We start from the raw sequence: 14,096 nt of genomic DNA, 5'->3' as shown, positions 1-14,096 counted from the left end.
AGAAGAGAGTCAGAGAGAAACTTAACCAGAAAAGTGCTAACTGGGTATAACCACAGAAACAAATCTCCCCAAGTCAGAGGCCCCGTTTTGAAACAAAAGCTAAGAGCTGAGAAAGAGAGCTGGGTGTTGGTGGAAGCCAGACCCTCCCTAAGAGAGCAGAGAGCATTGATTTAAGTGTTTCTCAGGCTTGTAGCATCTCAGCAACTAGATGGCTGGCACTTTTTGTTGCAGATCATGACTGGAAATGTAACAAATGTAAAGAATTAAATAAATAAGTCATTCCAAAAGTCTAGAGAGATAAGGAGGAAGCAGTGCCAGAGCTTTAAGAAAGTTGTATGGGAGGAAAATTGTACCTCTGCCCTTAATGTGAGTGAGTGAGTGTGTGTGTGTGTGTGTGTGTGTGTGTGTGTGTGTGTGTGTGTGTGTGTAAGAGAGAGAGAGAGGGAGAAAGGGAGAACTGGACCAAAACTTTAATAACAGAACTCCTTGGACCAGTTCACAGAACTGTCATTTAAAACCACACCCTATTGCAACACCAACCAGAGTGTTCTTACAGTGGCCCCTGCTCCCACCCCAGCCCCAGCAGGACCAGCCAGAGCCAGGTCAGGACAGGAAGTAGGTGAGACCAACCACAGGAAGGTGGAGAGGATCCTGACTCCGTGGGCTTAATCTGGGCTGGCCCAGCATTGACCCCGTCTTCCTAAGAGCCTCCAGAGCTAAGGGCTCCTCTGGGAGGCACTTGCCCCTCCCCCACCTGCCTGAGAGCGCAGGGAGAAGGCAGGTCCAGGGTACCCCTGAGCATCCTCCCAAAAGATGGGCACAGGGACTGGGGAGGGGAGAGAGCAGAAAGGCGGGCTCCCAGCTGCTTCCAGCAGCCTCTTCTTCTTCAGCTCCTCCATCCATCCAGCTTCCGCACATCCGTCAGATCCCCCATGGTCCCAACCCTGCCCCAACCCCCCTCTTGTCATTGATGCTCTCTGGTTGAGATAGAGGGACTGGAAATCAGGGTCTGGGGGAGAGGCCCTTCGGCCTGGAGGCTGGCCCGTGGGTGGTGACTGTCTCCCGTGCAGAGATAGGAGGTCCGTGCTTTCTGCATCAGGGTCTGCTGCTTCTCCTCCCTCTAGTGGACCTGCCGGAGACCCCAGGAAACGTGAGGTTGCTATGCGGTGAGATGGAGAAAACAACAGGCCTAGCGGAGGGATTCCTGAGCAGAAAGAGGAAGAAGCTGGATCCCCAGCACGGCTCCCCCAGGCACGAGCGAGTCAACTCCGTTTTACAATAGTGAGTCACTTAACCCTTCAGAACTTTCATTCACACAGCTCTCAAATGGGGCCAAAATTATCTGCTTCTCTAGGTTTCTTGTAAGGTTTGAATGAGAAGATGGATGCATATGTCCCCTGTAAATCCTAAAGTTTATTTTCTACCCCCACCCTGTGCCCAGCCTTGCAGAAAGATACTTTTCCTTCTCAAGACCGGCATTTGTAAAGTACTTGATACAAGTAACGCGTTTTTACACACATTAGCTCACTTGGCTGTCCCACTGAACAGATGGAGCTGAGTGGCTTGCCCAGTGTCGCACAAGAATTAATTAGTTGCTGAGCCCAAACTGCTAAATGCTGCGCTCTCTCCATAGTGCAGGGAATGTGGGCACTAGTGACTGCCTTGGAAACCAGGGTGGGGTGGGGGCATCAGTAAATCCAAAAATAACACAGGGTCACTCACTCTAAGCCAAGCACTGTGCAGGCCTTGTACTGGTCTCACCTCATTTAATCTTCACAGTAGCATATAAGGTAGCCATGATGGCTACCACCAGGCCACTGAGGTTTGCCAAGTTAGGAGCTTGCCCAGGGTCCCACAGTAAATGGCAGACCTGGGCTACAACACAAACTCAGGTCTGCTCTTCCCCAGCCAATGCTTAAATGGGTAGACATCCCATGGATTCAACGTTATATGCGTCACTTCTGCTTCCTCCCACTCTGGGGAACATTCCCTAGCTCCTCCCCAGCCCCCAGCAGGGCCCAGGACTAAGGAGTTAGGGTCAGTTTCCAAAGGACAGGTCCTTTACAAACCTCCCCAGCCCACCCGGCCCCCACACTCACCCATGCCGTATCGTGGATCCAGTCCAGGAACTCAGCAACCTTGGCGAAGACGCCGGGGTGATTGGGCTCTGCGCAGCCTCTGCCCCAGCTGACCACCCCCACAAGGCGCCACGTGCCCCCATCGGGGCACACCAGGGGGCCTCCACTATCCCCCTAGGGATCCAGGCACAGAGACCAGAGGAACAGGCAGGCAGTTAGTCCTTCAAGGTGGAGGGGCACCAGACCTCCCTGGGGAGCAGACCCTGCATTCCAGGCCCTGCCTGGTTCCAGCATGGATCCCACCTTGCCTCACCCCTCCTAGCGAGGCTGCTCAGACCAGGGGCCAAGACACAGCAGGACCCCTGCCCCCACCCTCCACCACAGCCCCCGTGCTGCCACACCTGGCAGGCATCAGCCCTTCCATCCAGGTAGCCGGCACACAGCATGCGGGGAGTAAGGGCTCCACTGTATATGCAAGAGCTGTTGCAGAGCCGGGTGCTAAGTAGCGGCACCACTGTGTCTTGCAGCGTGTCCGAGCTGTGGGCTGCAAGAGGCAGACACGGAGATGGAGCAACACAGAGCAAGGCTGCAGGGCACAAAGCAGGGCCCAGGAAGGCAGGGCAGCAATAGGGGAGGGAGTTAGAGGCCCCGGAGACAGAGACCCACAAAGGGGAGCCTAGGGTGAGAGCTGTGGACCCTGGGCAAGGGGGCAAGGGTCTGTCAGACTTGGGGGCTGGGAGTGAAGAGGAGGAGTAGAACTCACGCATACACCCTGAATACTGAGGCCTTCACATTCCCGGCACAAGGGGAATGAAAGAGGCCTTGGTTTAGGGGAAACTCAGGGGTTATTCTCTCAGAAAGACCCAGACAGGGGAGAATGGGGCCCTAGGCCTGTCCAAGGATGATGCCAGAGGAAAAGGGGGCTGAAACTACCTTGTGGCCAGGGGAGGCGGAGACACCTCACCTTGGGAAGGATACCTCCCCCCACCCTCACACCCCTTTTGCACCCAGAGCCCTGGGAGGTGACTCACTGTGGCTGGGGTCGGTGTGGCCCCAGCCAGACACCCAGCACTGCGAACCCCTCGGAAAATCCTGCTCCTCGGCCGGCAGGCACACAGCACCCACAGTGTCTGTGGAGAGGCATGGTCCTGGGTCCCACTCAGGCTCGGCTTCCCGCCCCCAGCCTGGGCAAAGGCCACGGCTGGCAGATCCTCTTCGCCCCTTTCTCAAACAGTCCTGGTTCTTTGTCTCCACCAGCCAGTCCTCCAGTACAGAAGTGCAGGTTGTGCACTGAACCACTTTGGGGGTCACCACTCACACAGAGGACAATGTGTAAACTGCAGTGTGCATGGCACCCTCTAGATTAGGCAGTGTACATGCTGCACACCCCCCATCTGGAGACTGAGGAAGAATGGAAATTCCTTCTGGGCTTTAGTACCCAACTTCTAATGAGGACCGATTTTGGATTTTCCCCAGGGTGTGTGGTCTCTCTTGGGGCATTGTGTGTGACATATCCTACAGGTGGAGCCCACACATGTTCTGAGGTAGTACACAGACATGCCATTAGCTTGGGGAGAGTGTAGTCCCTTTTCCGTTCTCCTTCAGTCCCTCTAACTGCATAGAGGAGAAAGACTGCAGCTGGTGCTCCTCTGTACCTCTCTAAATGCCTGTCAACCTCCATCTAAACACGGTGAAAGCAGGCCCGGGTGCAGCAGTTCTGCAGAGGACAGCACCTAGCTACCAGTACAACACTGTTTTGTTTTCACTCTGTGTACTTTTGTGGTTTTTTACTATAAGTAATAATGGGTTCTTCAGGTAGGTCTTAACTTAAAATTCCCCTTTTAAGTATATTTAGGTCAATTTAGAAATATTAACTGTTGAACAATTCCGAGTGCCCCATATGATAAAATTTGTGAACGGCACAGAGCAACAACTGTTGTTCAGGAAATCCAACAGGTTGCAATGCAAGGGAGGAGTGCTACGGATGAGTGTGTGTGTAGACACGAGTGCATATGGTGTGAGCGTGTGTGCATGAGAGTGAGGGTGCATGTGCACTTGTGTGAGCATTGCACGTGCATGTGTAAGTTTCCGTGAGTGTGCGCATTTGTACGGGCACATGCATGGGTCTATGCGTGTTGAGGAGTCACCCTTCCAGGACAGATGCGATGGAGGAGAAGCCCGGGACCTGGGGTCAGCACACCAAGCTCGGGCACTGTTTGCCCCATGAACTTAAAAAAAATGAGTCACTTCCCTCACTGAACTCGGTATCCTTACCTGTATATACCTGCCTCATCTGCCTGCCAGGGTTCTTATGAGGATTTAGTGGAAGATTATTTGGAAAAATAAAAGAAATCATATTAACTATAACACTGCCCGAGGTAGCTGGGACACGAACGAGACCAGCCAGGGGACAGGCGTGAAGGGGCTGTTGGTAGATGGAGTAATTAAAGCTCAGCTTGGGACCTCAAGGCAAACCCTGCCTGCAGCCCAGCTGTGAAGAGGGCCAGAGCCTTGTTTCCAAAAGAGCAAGTAAAAAAGCTGGTGTGACTTCAGGTCCAGCTGATGCCAACGTTCATTACCGTCACTGACTACTTTACAGTTTAGAGCCCTAGGAGGAAACCTTAGAAATCAGCTCTCCTCTCAGCCCTCCCAATGCCTGCTCCTCTCACACCACAGCCCCTCCTTCCCGTTCAAGGCCAGTGCCTCACCTGAGAAGTTGAGTGGTGTCCGGAGCCGCAGGAGGGCGACATCGTAGTCGTGATTCTGGGCGCTGTAGAGAGGGTGAGGGATGATCCTCTCCACCGCAACCCCCTGGTGTGGCCTGACCACACTGTGGCTGACCAGCCCCACATGGACCCGCCAGCTGGACAGGCGGAACAGCCTGAAACTGCACACAGGAGCTATGCTGAGCCCGGGGGAGAGGGTGCAGAAGAGGTTGACATTAAGTGAGGTGGTTGGAGGAAGCTGGCCAGAGAGGCTGTTAGTGGGGGCCCCCATCACCAGGCAGTAAATTTTCAGAACCCATGCCTCTTAGTACCCCACACAGCTGGCAAGACACTGGGCATGCAGTAGGTGCTTAACAAATGCTCAAGTCGAGATGGATAGAGAAGTGAAACACTATGGGTCATCTACTACCATTCCCCTTCCCTCCTGCAGAGCCTCCCTCCAAATTTTACAACAAACATCGAAGGGCCTTGTGTGATATCTCTAAGCCTAGTCATCAAAACTTCCATCAGCCCTGTCTCTACATACTATATGTGACCATGGGGAGTCATTTCACCTCTCCCAGCCTCAGTTTCCTCACTGTAACATGAGGATTGCACCATCTGCCCTGCTTACCACCAAGAGAAGAGGGCCAAAGAGCTAGCTCATTCACTCATCATTCATCCTTCATTGCTCCAACCAGTATTTATTAAGCACCTGCTGTATTCCAGGACTGTTCTAGGCCATGCGGACAAGGCAGTGGAAAAATCGACAAAGGGGTTCAGTGGTAAACAAGACTGAGAGTCCCTGCTCCTGTAGAGCTTCCAGTCTAAGGGGAAGAAAGACATTAAACAAACAATTACATGGAAGTGATTTAATTACAGTGGTGATAAACATTAAGAAGCAGAGAGTGCTGTGAGTGTGGAAGCATTTTAAAAACCTAAAAACTGAACAATATAAAGAATCAGTATTTTTATGATTACTGCTATTCTTGCGGCGCTGTTCTTAGCACCGAACAGGGAGAATTTTACAAATCACCGTGCCCACTCGGAGCAGACGTGGGGAGGCAGACAGTTGGACATGGACATTTCATACAGGAGGTACCGATGGCCAAATAGCAAAGGTGACTAAGGCACTCTCCTCCCCAGCAGTCCCCGAGACTTGCCTGTGCATGCAATGTGCAGCAGTCACCACCCAGTATGGCGCCAGCACAGAGCCCCCACACGTGTGCCGGAAGCCCAGGGCCACACTGGCCTGCCAGGGCCAGCGCCCAGGAGCCACGGCCTGCCCGCCAACTATCTGGGAAGCCAGCGGCCTTGCCCCACACTCTGCAAACAGAGAAGCACAGATGAGATGGAAAGAAAGAGAGGTGGGTATCAGCACAGTCCTATCATTCAGCAAGTGTGGCCCAGTGTGGATTGCTTTCATTTCTTATTCCTGGTCCTAAGGATGGGGCTCTGGAAAGTAGAAATGTTGGTTACACATCTGTCGGCCCCATCAGGCTGTGAGCTCAATAAGAGCAGGTACTATGGCTGTGTTATCTATGGAGTCTCAATATCTAACAAAATGCCTGTCCCACAGGAAGGGTCCAAATGTCGGTGTGTGGATGAATGTTTGGAAGGACCGATGAAGAATGGATAGATGCATGGGAAGACAGATGAAAGGAACAGCACTGACTACCATTTGACCCTTAGTTCACTACCCCCCCTTAATCTCCTCAAATTGTTAACTGGCTAATAACCAGTAATAATTCCACTTTTGGGGCTCTCCAGAAGAAAGGGGTAGTTAGTGTCTAAAGGCAAGGCAGGTAGTGTCAGGTAGTAAAGCAAAGAGATCATCTGCCCCGACCGGTGAGGAACCTGATGGAGACTCAGGGCTCTGTTTGGACCGAACTATGTCTGCAAGAAGGGGCCTGGCGAGCAGATGGGCAGGTGGACAAGGAACCCCATCCCAGGCCCAGCTGAGCCTCTCTGTGGGGCTCTTCTATACATAGGGCAGTGGGTGGGGGTGGGGAGACTCCTTCCTCACACAGCTGCTTGCCTGGATCCAAGACATGACTCACCAGAGCATTTGAGGGAAACGATTTGTCCAGAACTGCAGTTGACCCTGCAAAACAGAGGGGCCAGCAAGCAGCTGGGCAGGGACCCACTCAAGAATGAGAACCCACCCGAGGGCTTGGAGGGAGAGTGGGGTCAGAGGGAGCCTCTCATGTAGCCATAGCCATCTGCTTCCCACCCCCACCCACACCCCTAGGTCCCTCCTCATAACAGGTGAGGGCAACAGTGTGCATGCTGCCCAATCGCCCAGAAACACCAGCCAGACGTCATGGCCCTCGAGGGTCAATTTGGGTGAGGCCCAAAGTTATAAATCAAGTATTCATAAATGAGGAAACCCAGCTGCTCCCCCTGAGGGTCCCTGAGTGAATGTGTGTTCAGCGGACGAGTGAATAAGTGAGAGGTGAGTGTACAGGACTTTTGCCCACGCTCCTACCTACGCTTACTCTAATCTCTACCCCAGGCCCTTTGCCAGGCCCTGCATAGCCACATCCTTACTCTCCTCTTTCCTCTGCTCTTCCTTAGCATAAACCTCAGTTCCTTTTGGACCAAAGCCCTCTTCTTTTTCTTCATTCACCTCTTGGCCCCAATAGCCCGATGCCTGGATCCTTAGTTTCTTCTAGTTTCCCAAATACTCTGCTGGCAGAGTCAGTCCCACCCCTTCTTCCCTTTGTCTATTTAGGTCTCTAAGATAGGGAAGCACTCCAAGTCTCCCCATGTTCCTATGGTGGATCCTCAGAGGACAGGAGCTAGATAGGCCGGGCCTGAGGGAACGGTTGAGACAGGAAAAGTGGTAAGAGATAAGAAGGCTTTAGGCTGGTGATGGGACGCCCATGCCAGCCCGCCCAGGCAGCTGCTGGGCGGCTAGAGGGAGCCCAGGCAGAGCGAAGACCCTCTCAGCCTGTGTCCACCCCCAGGATTTGGGGAAAGGCCTGCCCCGTCCTCTTCTCTGGAGGGTCTCCGGGTTCCAAGCAGTTCTTAACCAGAACAAGTCAACCATCTCTTTCCTGAGACGCCAGAAGTATTCAAATAAAATGTGCCAAGGGTCGGAGAGCACGCAGTTTGGAGACAAGAGCCTGGTTTCAAGACCCGGTTTGGCTGCTTATTAGTTCTGTGACCTTGGACAAAGCCCTTTACCTCATCAAGCCTCAGTTTACCCACCTGGAAAGTGGGAATAAGAGTGCCATGTTAAATGCTGTGATAATAAGAACCCACCCAGCAGCTCTTGCAGGGGGGCAAGTTAGGTAACGTATGTAAAACTTGGATAGACAGGCTCACGGAACTCAGTTCGTGTAATTTCTGATTGGGAAATGTTCCTGTTTGTCCTCTTATCTTACACCACTGATGTCCTCGCCACCAGGCTCCCATGACAGGGAGATTTTTGCCAGAATGTTCACCAGAAAGTAAGGGACCCCACTCGACCTCCTCAGAAGTCCTACCTGGGCTGCCACACCTCCTCCAGGAGGCCTCCCAGTCTAGGAGAGAGCTGAGCAAACCCCTGGGAGCTGTTGAGCTTCATGTCAGACAGCTTCACTCCCTTGTGGTGAGTGAGTCTTGGCAGAAGAAGAGAATTGAACAGGAGGAAATCAGTGTTAAACTGTAGCATGGGAGGTGGTGCTTAATAACTGGAACATGCATGCAACACTGCACCAAGATAATGGCTGAGCAAGTCTGCGACAATCACGTCATCTGGGATTTATGTTTTCTAAAAAGCAGAGCTGCTCAAGGGAGAGACACCAGCTGGGGCACCATTGTGCCCAGAGGCCAGGAGATGACCAAAATGACCTCTTGCCATTCCCTGAGCGCTTGGAACGTGACAGGCAGATGGAGGTCTCCACCTTCCCTCCCACTACCACCAGGCTTCCACCCTCCGCAGGCTCCAGGTATGGTCCCAGTTACCTGAGATGCCCAAGGCTCCGGCAGATCCGCAGCCCCAGGGCAGAGCTCCAGCCCTCATGGCAAACCAGGAGCCAGTCTGGCCGGGCCCTCACCTGCACTTCCAGCAAGTCCTCAGTGTTTATTCTGAAAGACACTGAAACCATGGCATGAAAGCCACATCCCACCTGCTGCGGGTGGGCATGGGGAGCGGGACCTGGTCAGTGTGGGACCTGAGGAGACCTTACTGATAGTGTCTGGGTCACCCAGCATCAGGCTCCCTGTTTCTCAGGGCTTTAGGCCGGATCTGAGAACAAAATAACCCTCTGTGCAGCATTTCAGCCTTGTGTTTTAACCAAATGCTTTTAAATGTGATCTGTCACTCATTGTCATGGCAGCCCTGTGGGGTGAGTATTATCATCCTCCCCATTCTGCAGAAGAAAAATTAAGGCATGGAGGTTCAATGACGTGTCTAAGATCACAGAATGTGCAAGCGATGGGTCCAGGACTAAGTCCATCTCCTCTGGTTTCAAAACTTGTGACAGATACTAGTGATAGTTACTATTTATTAGGTGTCTGCTTTTTTCCAGACCCTGTGCTAAGCTCTTTTATACATTAGCTCATATTATCCTTACCACTTCATGTGGTAAATATTTTTATCTTCATTTCATAAAGAAGAAACTGGAAGTTCAAAGAAGTAATGTGCCCAAAATCACACAGCTAGCAAAAGGCAGGCTCCAAGCTAATTCTAACTTCTGTAACTGATTCTAACCCCAGCCTCGGCAGCATCACACCTTCTGATCCTCCACTCCTACCTGGAGAGGAAAGGACAACATTGGGGAAAGGGAGTGATAATGTGCAGTGATGTTCCTAGCCCTTTAGGTAGCCACTGGATGAAAAATGCCGGTCACACACTGTCTTCCCACACACCTGGCTTCTCTTCCTCCTCCACTGCTGGCTCACTCTGCCCCAAACGGCAAGTTGCCACTTCTCCTGACAGCCTGAGCTCTTGGCCATGCCCCAGCTAGAGATCCAGACAGTCCCCAAGGAGCATTGAAAGCCCCAAATCAGAGATCAGCTCTGCGAGCCTGCACCATGTCGCCACCCTCACACCAGAAGGGTGGCAGCAAAGTCATAGCCCTTTTGGTCTTCCTGCTCCCAGCCAGAAGTGGAGTCCAGTGAAGGGGCCCAGGGCTGGGGTGGGAGTCTTGTAGCCTAGGGGGTGTGGCCTACCTGTTCTGGAAAGTGAGGGGAGCAGGGCTTCCTCGCCATTGGCCTCTGAGCAGCTCAAAGTCATGTCCTCATCCTGCAAGGTCCCGGGAATGGGCTGAGAGGCAGCTGGCCACAGATACAGCACTTCAGAGAACAAGGACATGGAGAAGTTCAGAGAGAAGAGGCTGGGGGAAGGGAGGGCCTCTCAAAGGAGGGAAACGAAGGGCAGAACAAGACACCTGCGGTCAAGGGAAGCCAAAGCAGCCTCCTCATCAATCACCTGCCTTAAGCAGCCCCCCTGCCGTCCGCCTGCCCCCAAACACACTGAGGAGAAGCACAGCGCTCTCTCTGTTACTCTGTCTCTATGTCTGTCGCTGTCTCTGTCTCTGTCTCTGACTGGGAAAGATTTCTAGAAAAAGTTTGACCAGGGTCCCCTTGATTCACCCATTTCAGTACCTTGCACTTCTCACTGTAGGACTAGAATGTCCTTATGTAGAGCCTGACTCTCTCATTCCATCTCTCCTTGTCCGCTCCGTGTAGATGAGAAAGACACTTGCCCATCTGTCTTTAACAACTGCCTTCACCCGCTCCTCTCTTCCAGCACCCCCCAGATCTTGTTCTTTGTCCTTCCCCAGACCACTGAAGGGTCCCAGCACTGACCTAGAAGCCATGAGCCAACAGTCACGCCAGCCAGCAGCGCCAGGGCTCCCAGCACCACACAGCCACACCGCCTGGAGCACCAGCGCCCCACCGGAGAGACTGTAGGGGGCAATAGAGCAGTGTGTGGGTGTGCTGCTCATGTCTGCCAGCCTCACTCCGCCCTGTGGCACTACTGTGGGACCAGGCGGCCACTGAGCTACAGCAGGAGTTAGCCCTGCTGCACCTGCCCTCTTCCCCCTGCCCCATCACTCCTGAAGCCCACAGAGCCCACTCAGTCCCCAAACTGGAAAGCAGAGAGCAAAAGCAGTTCTCAGATAAATAACAAGATGGCCTCTCACCATCAATCACTTGGGCTGACCCAAGGATGATCGGGGAAGAAGAGAATCTGGGGGCTATAGGAAGATTATCCCTTCACTGCCCCCCACCCCTCATCCCCCTATGGTTCAGTCTGCCCTACTGGGTTGCTGCTGGTCCTCGGGCCTCTGCAGTGGGTCTTCTGGCTCTGATCTGAAGACCCCGGGTCCTGGGTCCTCCTCTGCATACTGAGCTTCCATGGGGGCTTGGCCATCCAGCATCAGGCTCTGGGGAAATAGTTGACAGTCACCCAAGATCCCCATACCAAGGAAAGAAGTCACAGCCCACTACAAACTCCCACTCTCTAACCTCAGCTATGGTCTCACAGCCATTTACAAGCCTTTTTCCATTGTGGACACTCCCTGTGTGTCCCCAAAGATGCCCCTCCAGGTCCTCTCTGCTCTCCTGGAGCACATAACCCCACCCACCTTACTCTCACCCAGCCAGTAAGTGTCAGGGCAGAGACTTGAACCCAGATTGGGCTGACTCCAAAGCTCACACTCTTCACCACCCCCAAACCTTGCCTCTCACAAGTATGGAGGGCATCTGCTGAGTCCTTCAACATCCCTCCTCAGGCTTCAAGATCCCACCCTTCTTCATTCCCTCCTATCTCAGGGGAAGAAGTTCCCCTCCCCAGTGCACCATCTATCCATGCATTCAATAAACAGTATTTAGCCCAAGAGGACAGGCCATGATGGGGGATACTGTAAGGAGCCCAAGATAAATTAATAGGGACCTCTACCACCTCTGTCTCAAAGAATTTGAATTTGAGTTCTGAGGATAAGTCATGTAAACAAAGCAGTACACGTTAAGTGACAAAAGAAAAGTTTAGTTAAACTACCATTGGCATTCAGAAGAAGAAGAGCTTACTTCTCACTGGGAAGATCAAAACAGGCATCCTAGAAAAAAATAGCCACTGAGACAGGCCCTCTTCAATGGCTAGGGTTTGAACTGACATATATGGACAGTGGGTATTGCAGGAAAAGAGGATTGAAGAGGCATGGGAGTAATAGTAAGTTATGCATTTGTCTGAAGTCCATATGCCATGAAGAAGAGTAATGGAAACTATAATCTTGGAAAAAACACTGGACTAGCAGTTCAAAGGTAGATCTACAGCCTACCATGTGAACTTGACAACTCACCATCTCTCCAAGCTTCAATTTTATCAATTATAAAATAGAAGTAATAACCTCTGCTTTCCAATAAGTGCTCTCCCCACTTTAAGTGTCTTATCTCCCTCCATTTATTCTTTATGCCAGAGCAATCTTGCTAAAATGCAAACATGAACAAGTTAGCCCCATCTTTAAAATACCTAATGAATCTTTGTAGCCTTCAGGATAAATCCTAAATCCAAAGCTCTTTGGTTTGGTTCATAACATTTTCTATGATCTCACCCATCCTCATCTTTCCATCCCTACCTGCTAGCACTAACCTCCTCCACAGCAGAACTCAGGGTCATACTAACACACATGCAAGTTCTCAGCACCTTCACAGACTTTCATACCACAGAGATATTGTCCCTGCAAGGCTGGACCATGTCACCACCCTCACACCACATAGCTGACTCCTATGACCCAAGAATCAACTTAGATCAAGGATCCAAGATGGTGGAGGACATAAACACTGTGATTGCCTCCTCTTGTGAACACATTAAAATTATAACTAAATTATAGAACAATTAACCTAGAGAGCCATCTGAAGTCTAGCTGAACAGAAATCCTATAACTAAGGATATAAAGAAGAAGCCACGTTGAAACTGGTAGGAGGGGTGGAGATGTGGAACAGGCTGGCTCCACACCTCTGTGGAAGTTAAGACTCAGGAGGGATATCTCTGTTGTGGAGGTCCCCCCGGGAGGAGTGAGGGACCCCAGCTCCACACCAGGCTCACTAGCTTGGAATACTGGTGCCGGGAAGAAGAGCCGCCACAACTGGCTGTGAAAAACAGTGGGGATTCTGTGGGACAGAAGGCTGCAGGAAAAACAGCTTAAAGGGCCAAGGCACAGACTTCTCTTAAAGGGCCAGCACACAGACTCACTCACTTACAAGCACTCACCCTGGGCTCTGGCAGAGGGACAGTGACATGGGGTGGTGGTGGGAGGTCAGAGAGATACAGGGAGAGACTGAGTTGTATGATTTTGGGGCAAGAACTGAAGGGACAGTGGCCATTTTTCCTGTGTGGGGTCCTTCTTCCATGCAGCTGACAAGCAGGCACCATCTTTCCTGTGTTGAGCCCTCCCCTGACACCCATGGCCAAATCTGACTCTGAATTGGTCTGGTGAGTCTGTTCACTGAGACTCTGACTGACCCAACTCCTGGACCACCCCAGGTTCTATCAGTAGCTAAACCTTACAGGAGCCAGCAGGTGGCAGCAGGACTTGAGGTGCTCTGTGCATTTTATGAAGCTACCCCAGACCCTGTACTAGTGCAGCTGTCCTGGTTCACACCTCAGTTCATGGCCTCTCCCATGTGCTTCCAGGTCCAGCACAGGCAACAACCAACTACAGATCACTTTGTAGCTCCTACCAGGTAGTCCCTGTCCTGTCACAGGCAGTGGCTGACCAGGACCTGTACCAGAGCCCCTCCCAAGAGACCCCAGGACCAACTTACCTGGAGGTCAGCTTCAGACCACAGCAGAGAACCACTCAATTAGCTCCACAAGTGGCACACCCAAAGAGTGGTCTCAGCAGGCACCAGAGCCCACTGGAGTGAGTCTGTGGGGTAAGCCCACGCACACACACAGAGCAACCCATAAGATATGGACATGGCCAAACACCATTGCCAGTAAGCCTGAGAGTCAATCCCACCCACTGAAGCACCAACAGCAATCAAGTCTCAACTATAACAGGACGGCACACACAACCCACACAAGGGACACTACTGGAAATCCCAGCACAGGTGACCAAAGAGACTGTACCACTGTGCCCCACAGGTCACCTACTACAGAAGGCCACCTGGCCAAGACTGAGAGAACATAGCAGATGTTCTACCTAACACATAGAAAAAAACACAGAGAGACAGCCAAAATTAGGAAACAAAGAAATGCATCCCAAATGAAAGAACAGGAGAAAACTGCAAAAGAAGAGCTAAATGAAATGGAGGCAAGTAACCTACCAGATACAGAGTTCAAAAGAATGGTTATAAGGATGTTCAAGGAACTTAG

At 51.9% G+C, this 14,096-nt stretch overlaps 1 protein-coding gene across 3 annotated transcripts in view; it reads right to left on the bottom strand.

Moving 5' to 3' along the window:
* Nucleotides 1-416: 416 nt before the first annotated feature.
* TMPRSS5 (transmembrane serine protease 5) overlaps nucleotides 417-14,096 on the bottom strand; it is a 16,942-nt gene continuing 3,262 nt past the window's right edge. Inside the window, exons 2-13 of one of the 3 annotated variants that reach the window (XM_019665227.1) lie at nucleotides 11,040-11,163; nucleotides 10,583-10,681; nucleotides 9,944-10,066; nucleotides 8,735-8,867; nucleotides 8,275-8,388; nucleotides 6,844-6,887; nucleotides 5,947-6,109; nucleotides 4,787-4,965; nucleotides 3,110-3,208; nucleotides 2,480-2,622; nucleotides 2,100-2,252; nucleotides 417-1,204 (exon numbers count right to left, since the gene is read on the bottom strand). In XM_019665227.1, the coding sequence (XP_019520772.1) occupies nucleotides 1,190-1,204; nucleotides 2,100-2,252; nucleotides 2,480-2,622; nucleotides 3,110-3,208; nucleotides 4,787-4,965; nucleotides 5,947-6,109; nucleotides 6,844-6,887; nucleotides 8,275-8,388; nucleotides 8,735-8,867; nucleotides 9,944-10,066; nucleotides 10,583-10,681; nucleotides 11,040-11,163 (1,389 nt within the window). In that variant the 3' untranslated portion in view covers nucleotides 417-1,189. The remainder of the gene's footprint in view (nucleotides 1,205-2,099; nucleotides 2,253-2,479; nucleotides 2,623-3,109; nucleotides 3,209-4,786; nucleotides 4,966-5,946; nucleotides 6,110-6,843; nucleotides 6,888-8,274; nucleotides 8,389-8,734; nucleotides 8,868-9,943; nucleotides 10,067-10,582; nucleotides 10,682-11,039; nucleotides 11,164-14,096) is intronic. The other 2 variants (XM_019665226.1, XM_019665228.1) reach the window with 2 other exon arrangements.

The sequence above is a fragment of the Hipposideros armiger genome, unplaced genomic scaffold, assembly GCF_001890085.2.
Source record: "Hipposideros armiger isolate ML-2016 unplaced genomic scaffold, ASM189008v1 scaffold_437, whole genome shotgun sequence".
NCBI classification, from domain to species: domain Eukaryota; kingdom Metazoa; phylum Chordata; class Mammalia; order Chiroptera; family Hipposideridae; genus Hipposideros; species Hipposideros armiger.
The sequence above is the reverse complement of the archived record's forward strand: the minus strand, read 5'-3'. Positions and strand labels throughout refer to the sequence as shown.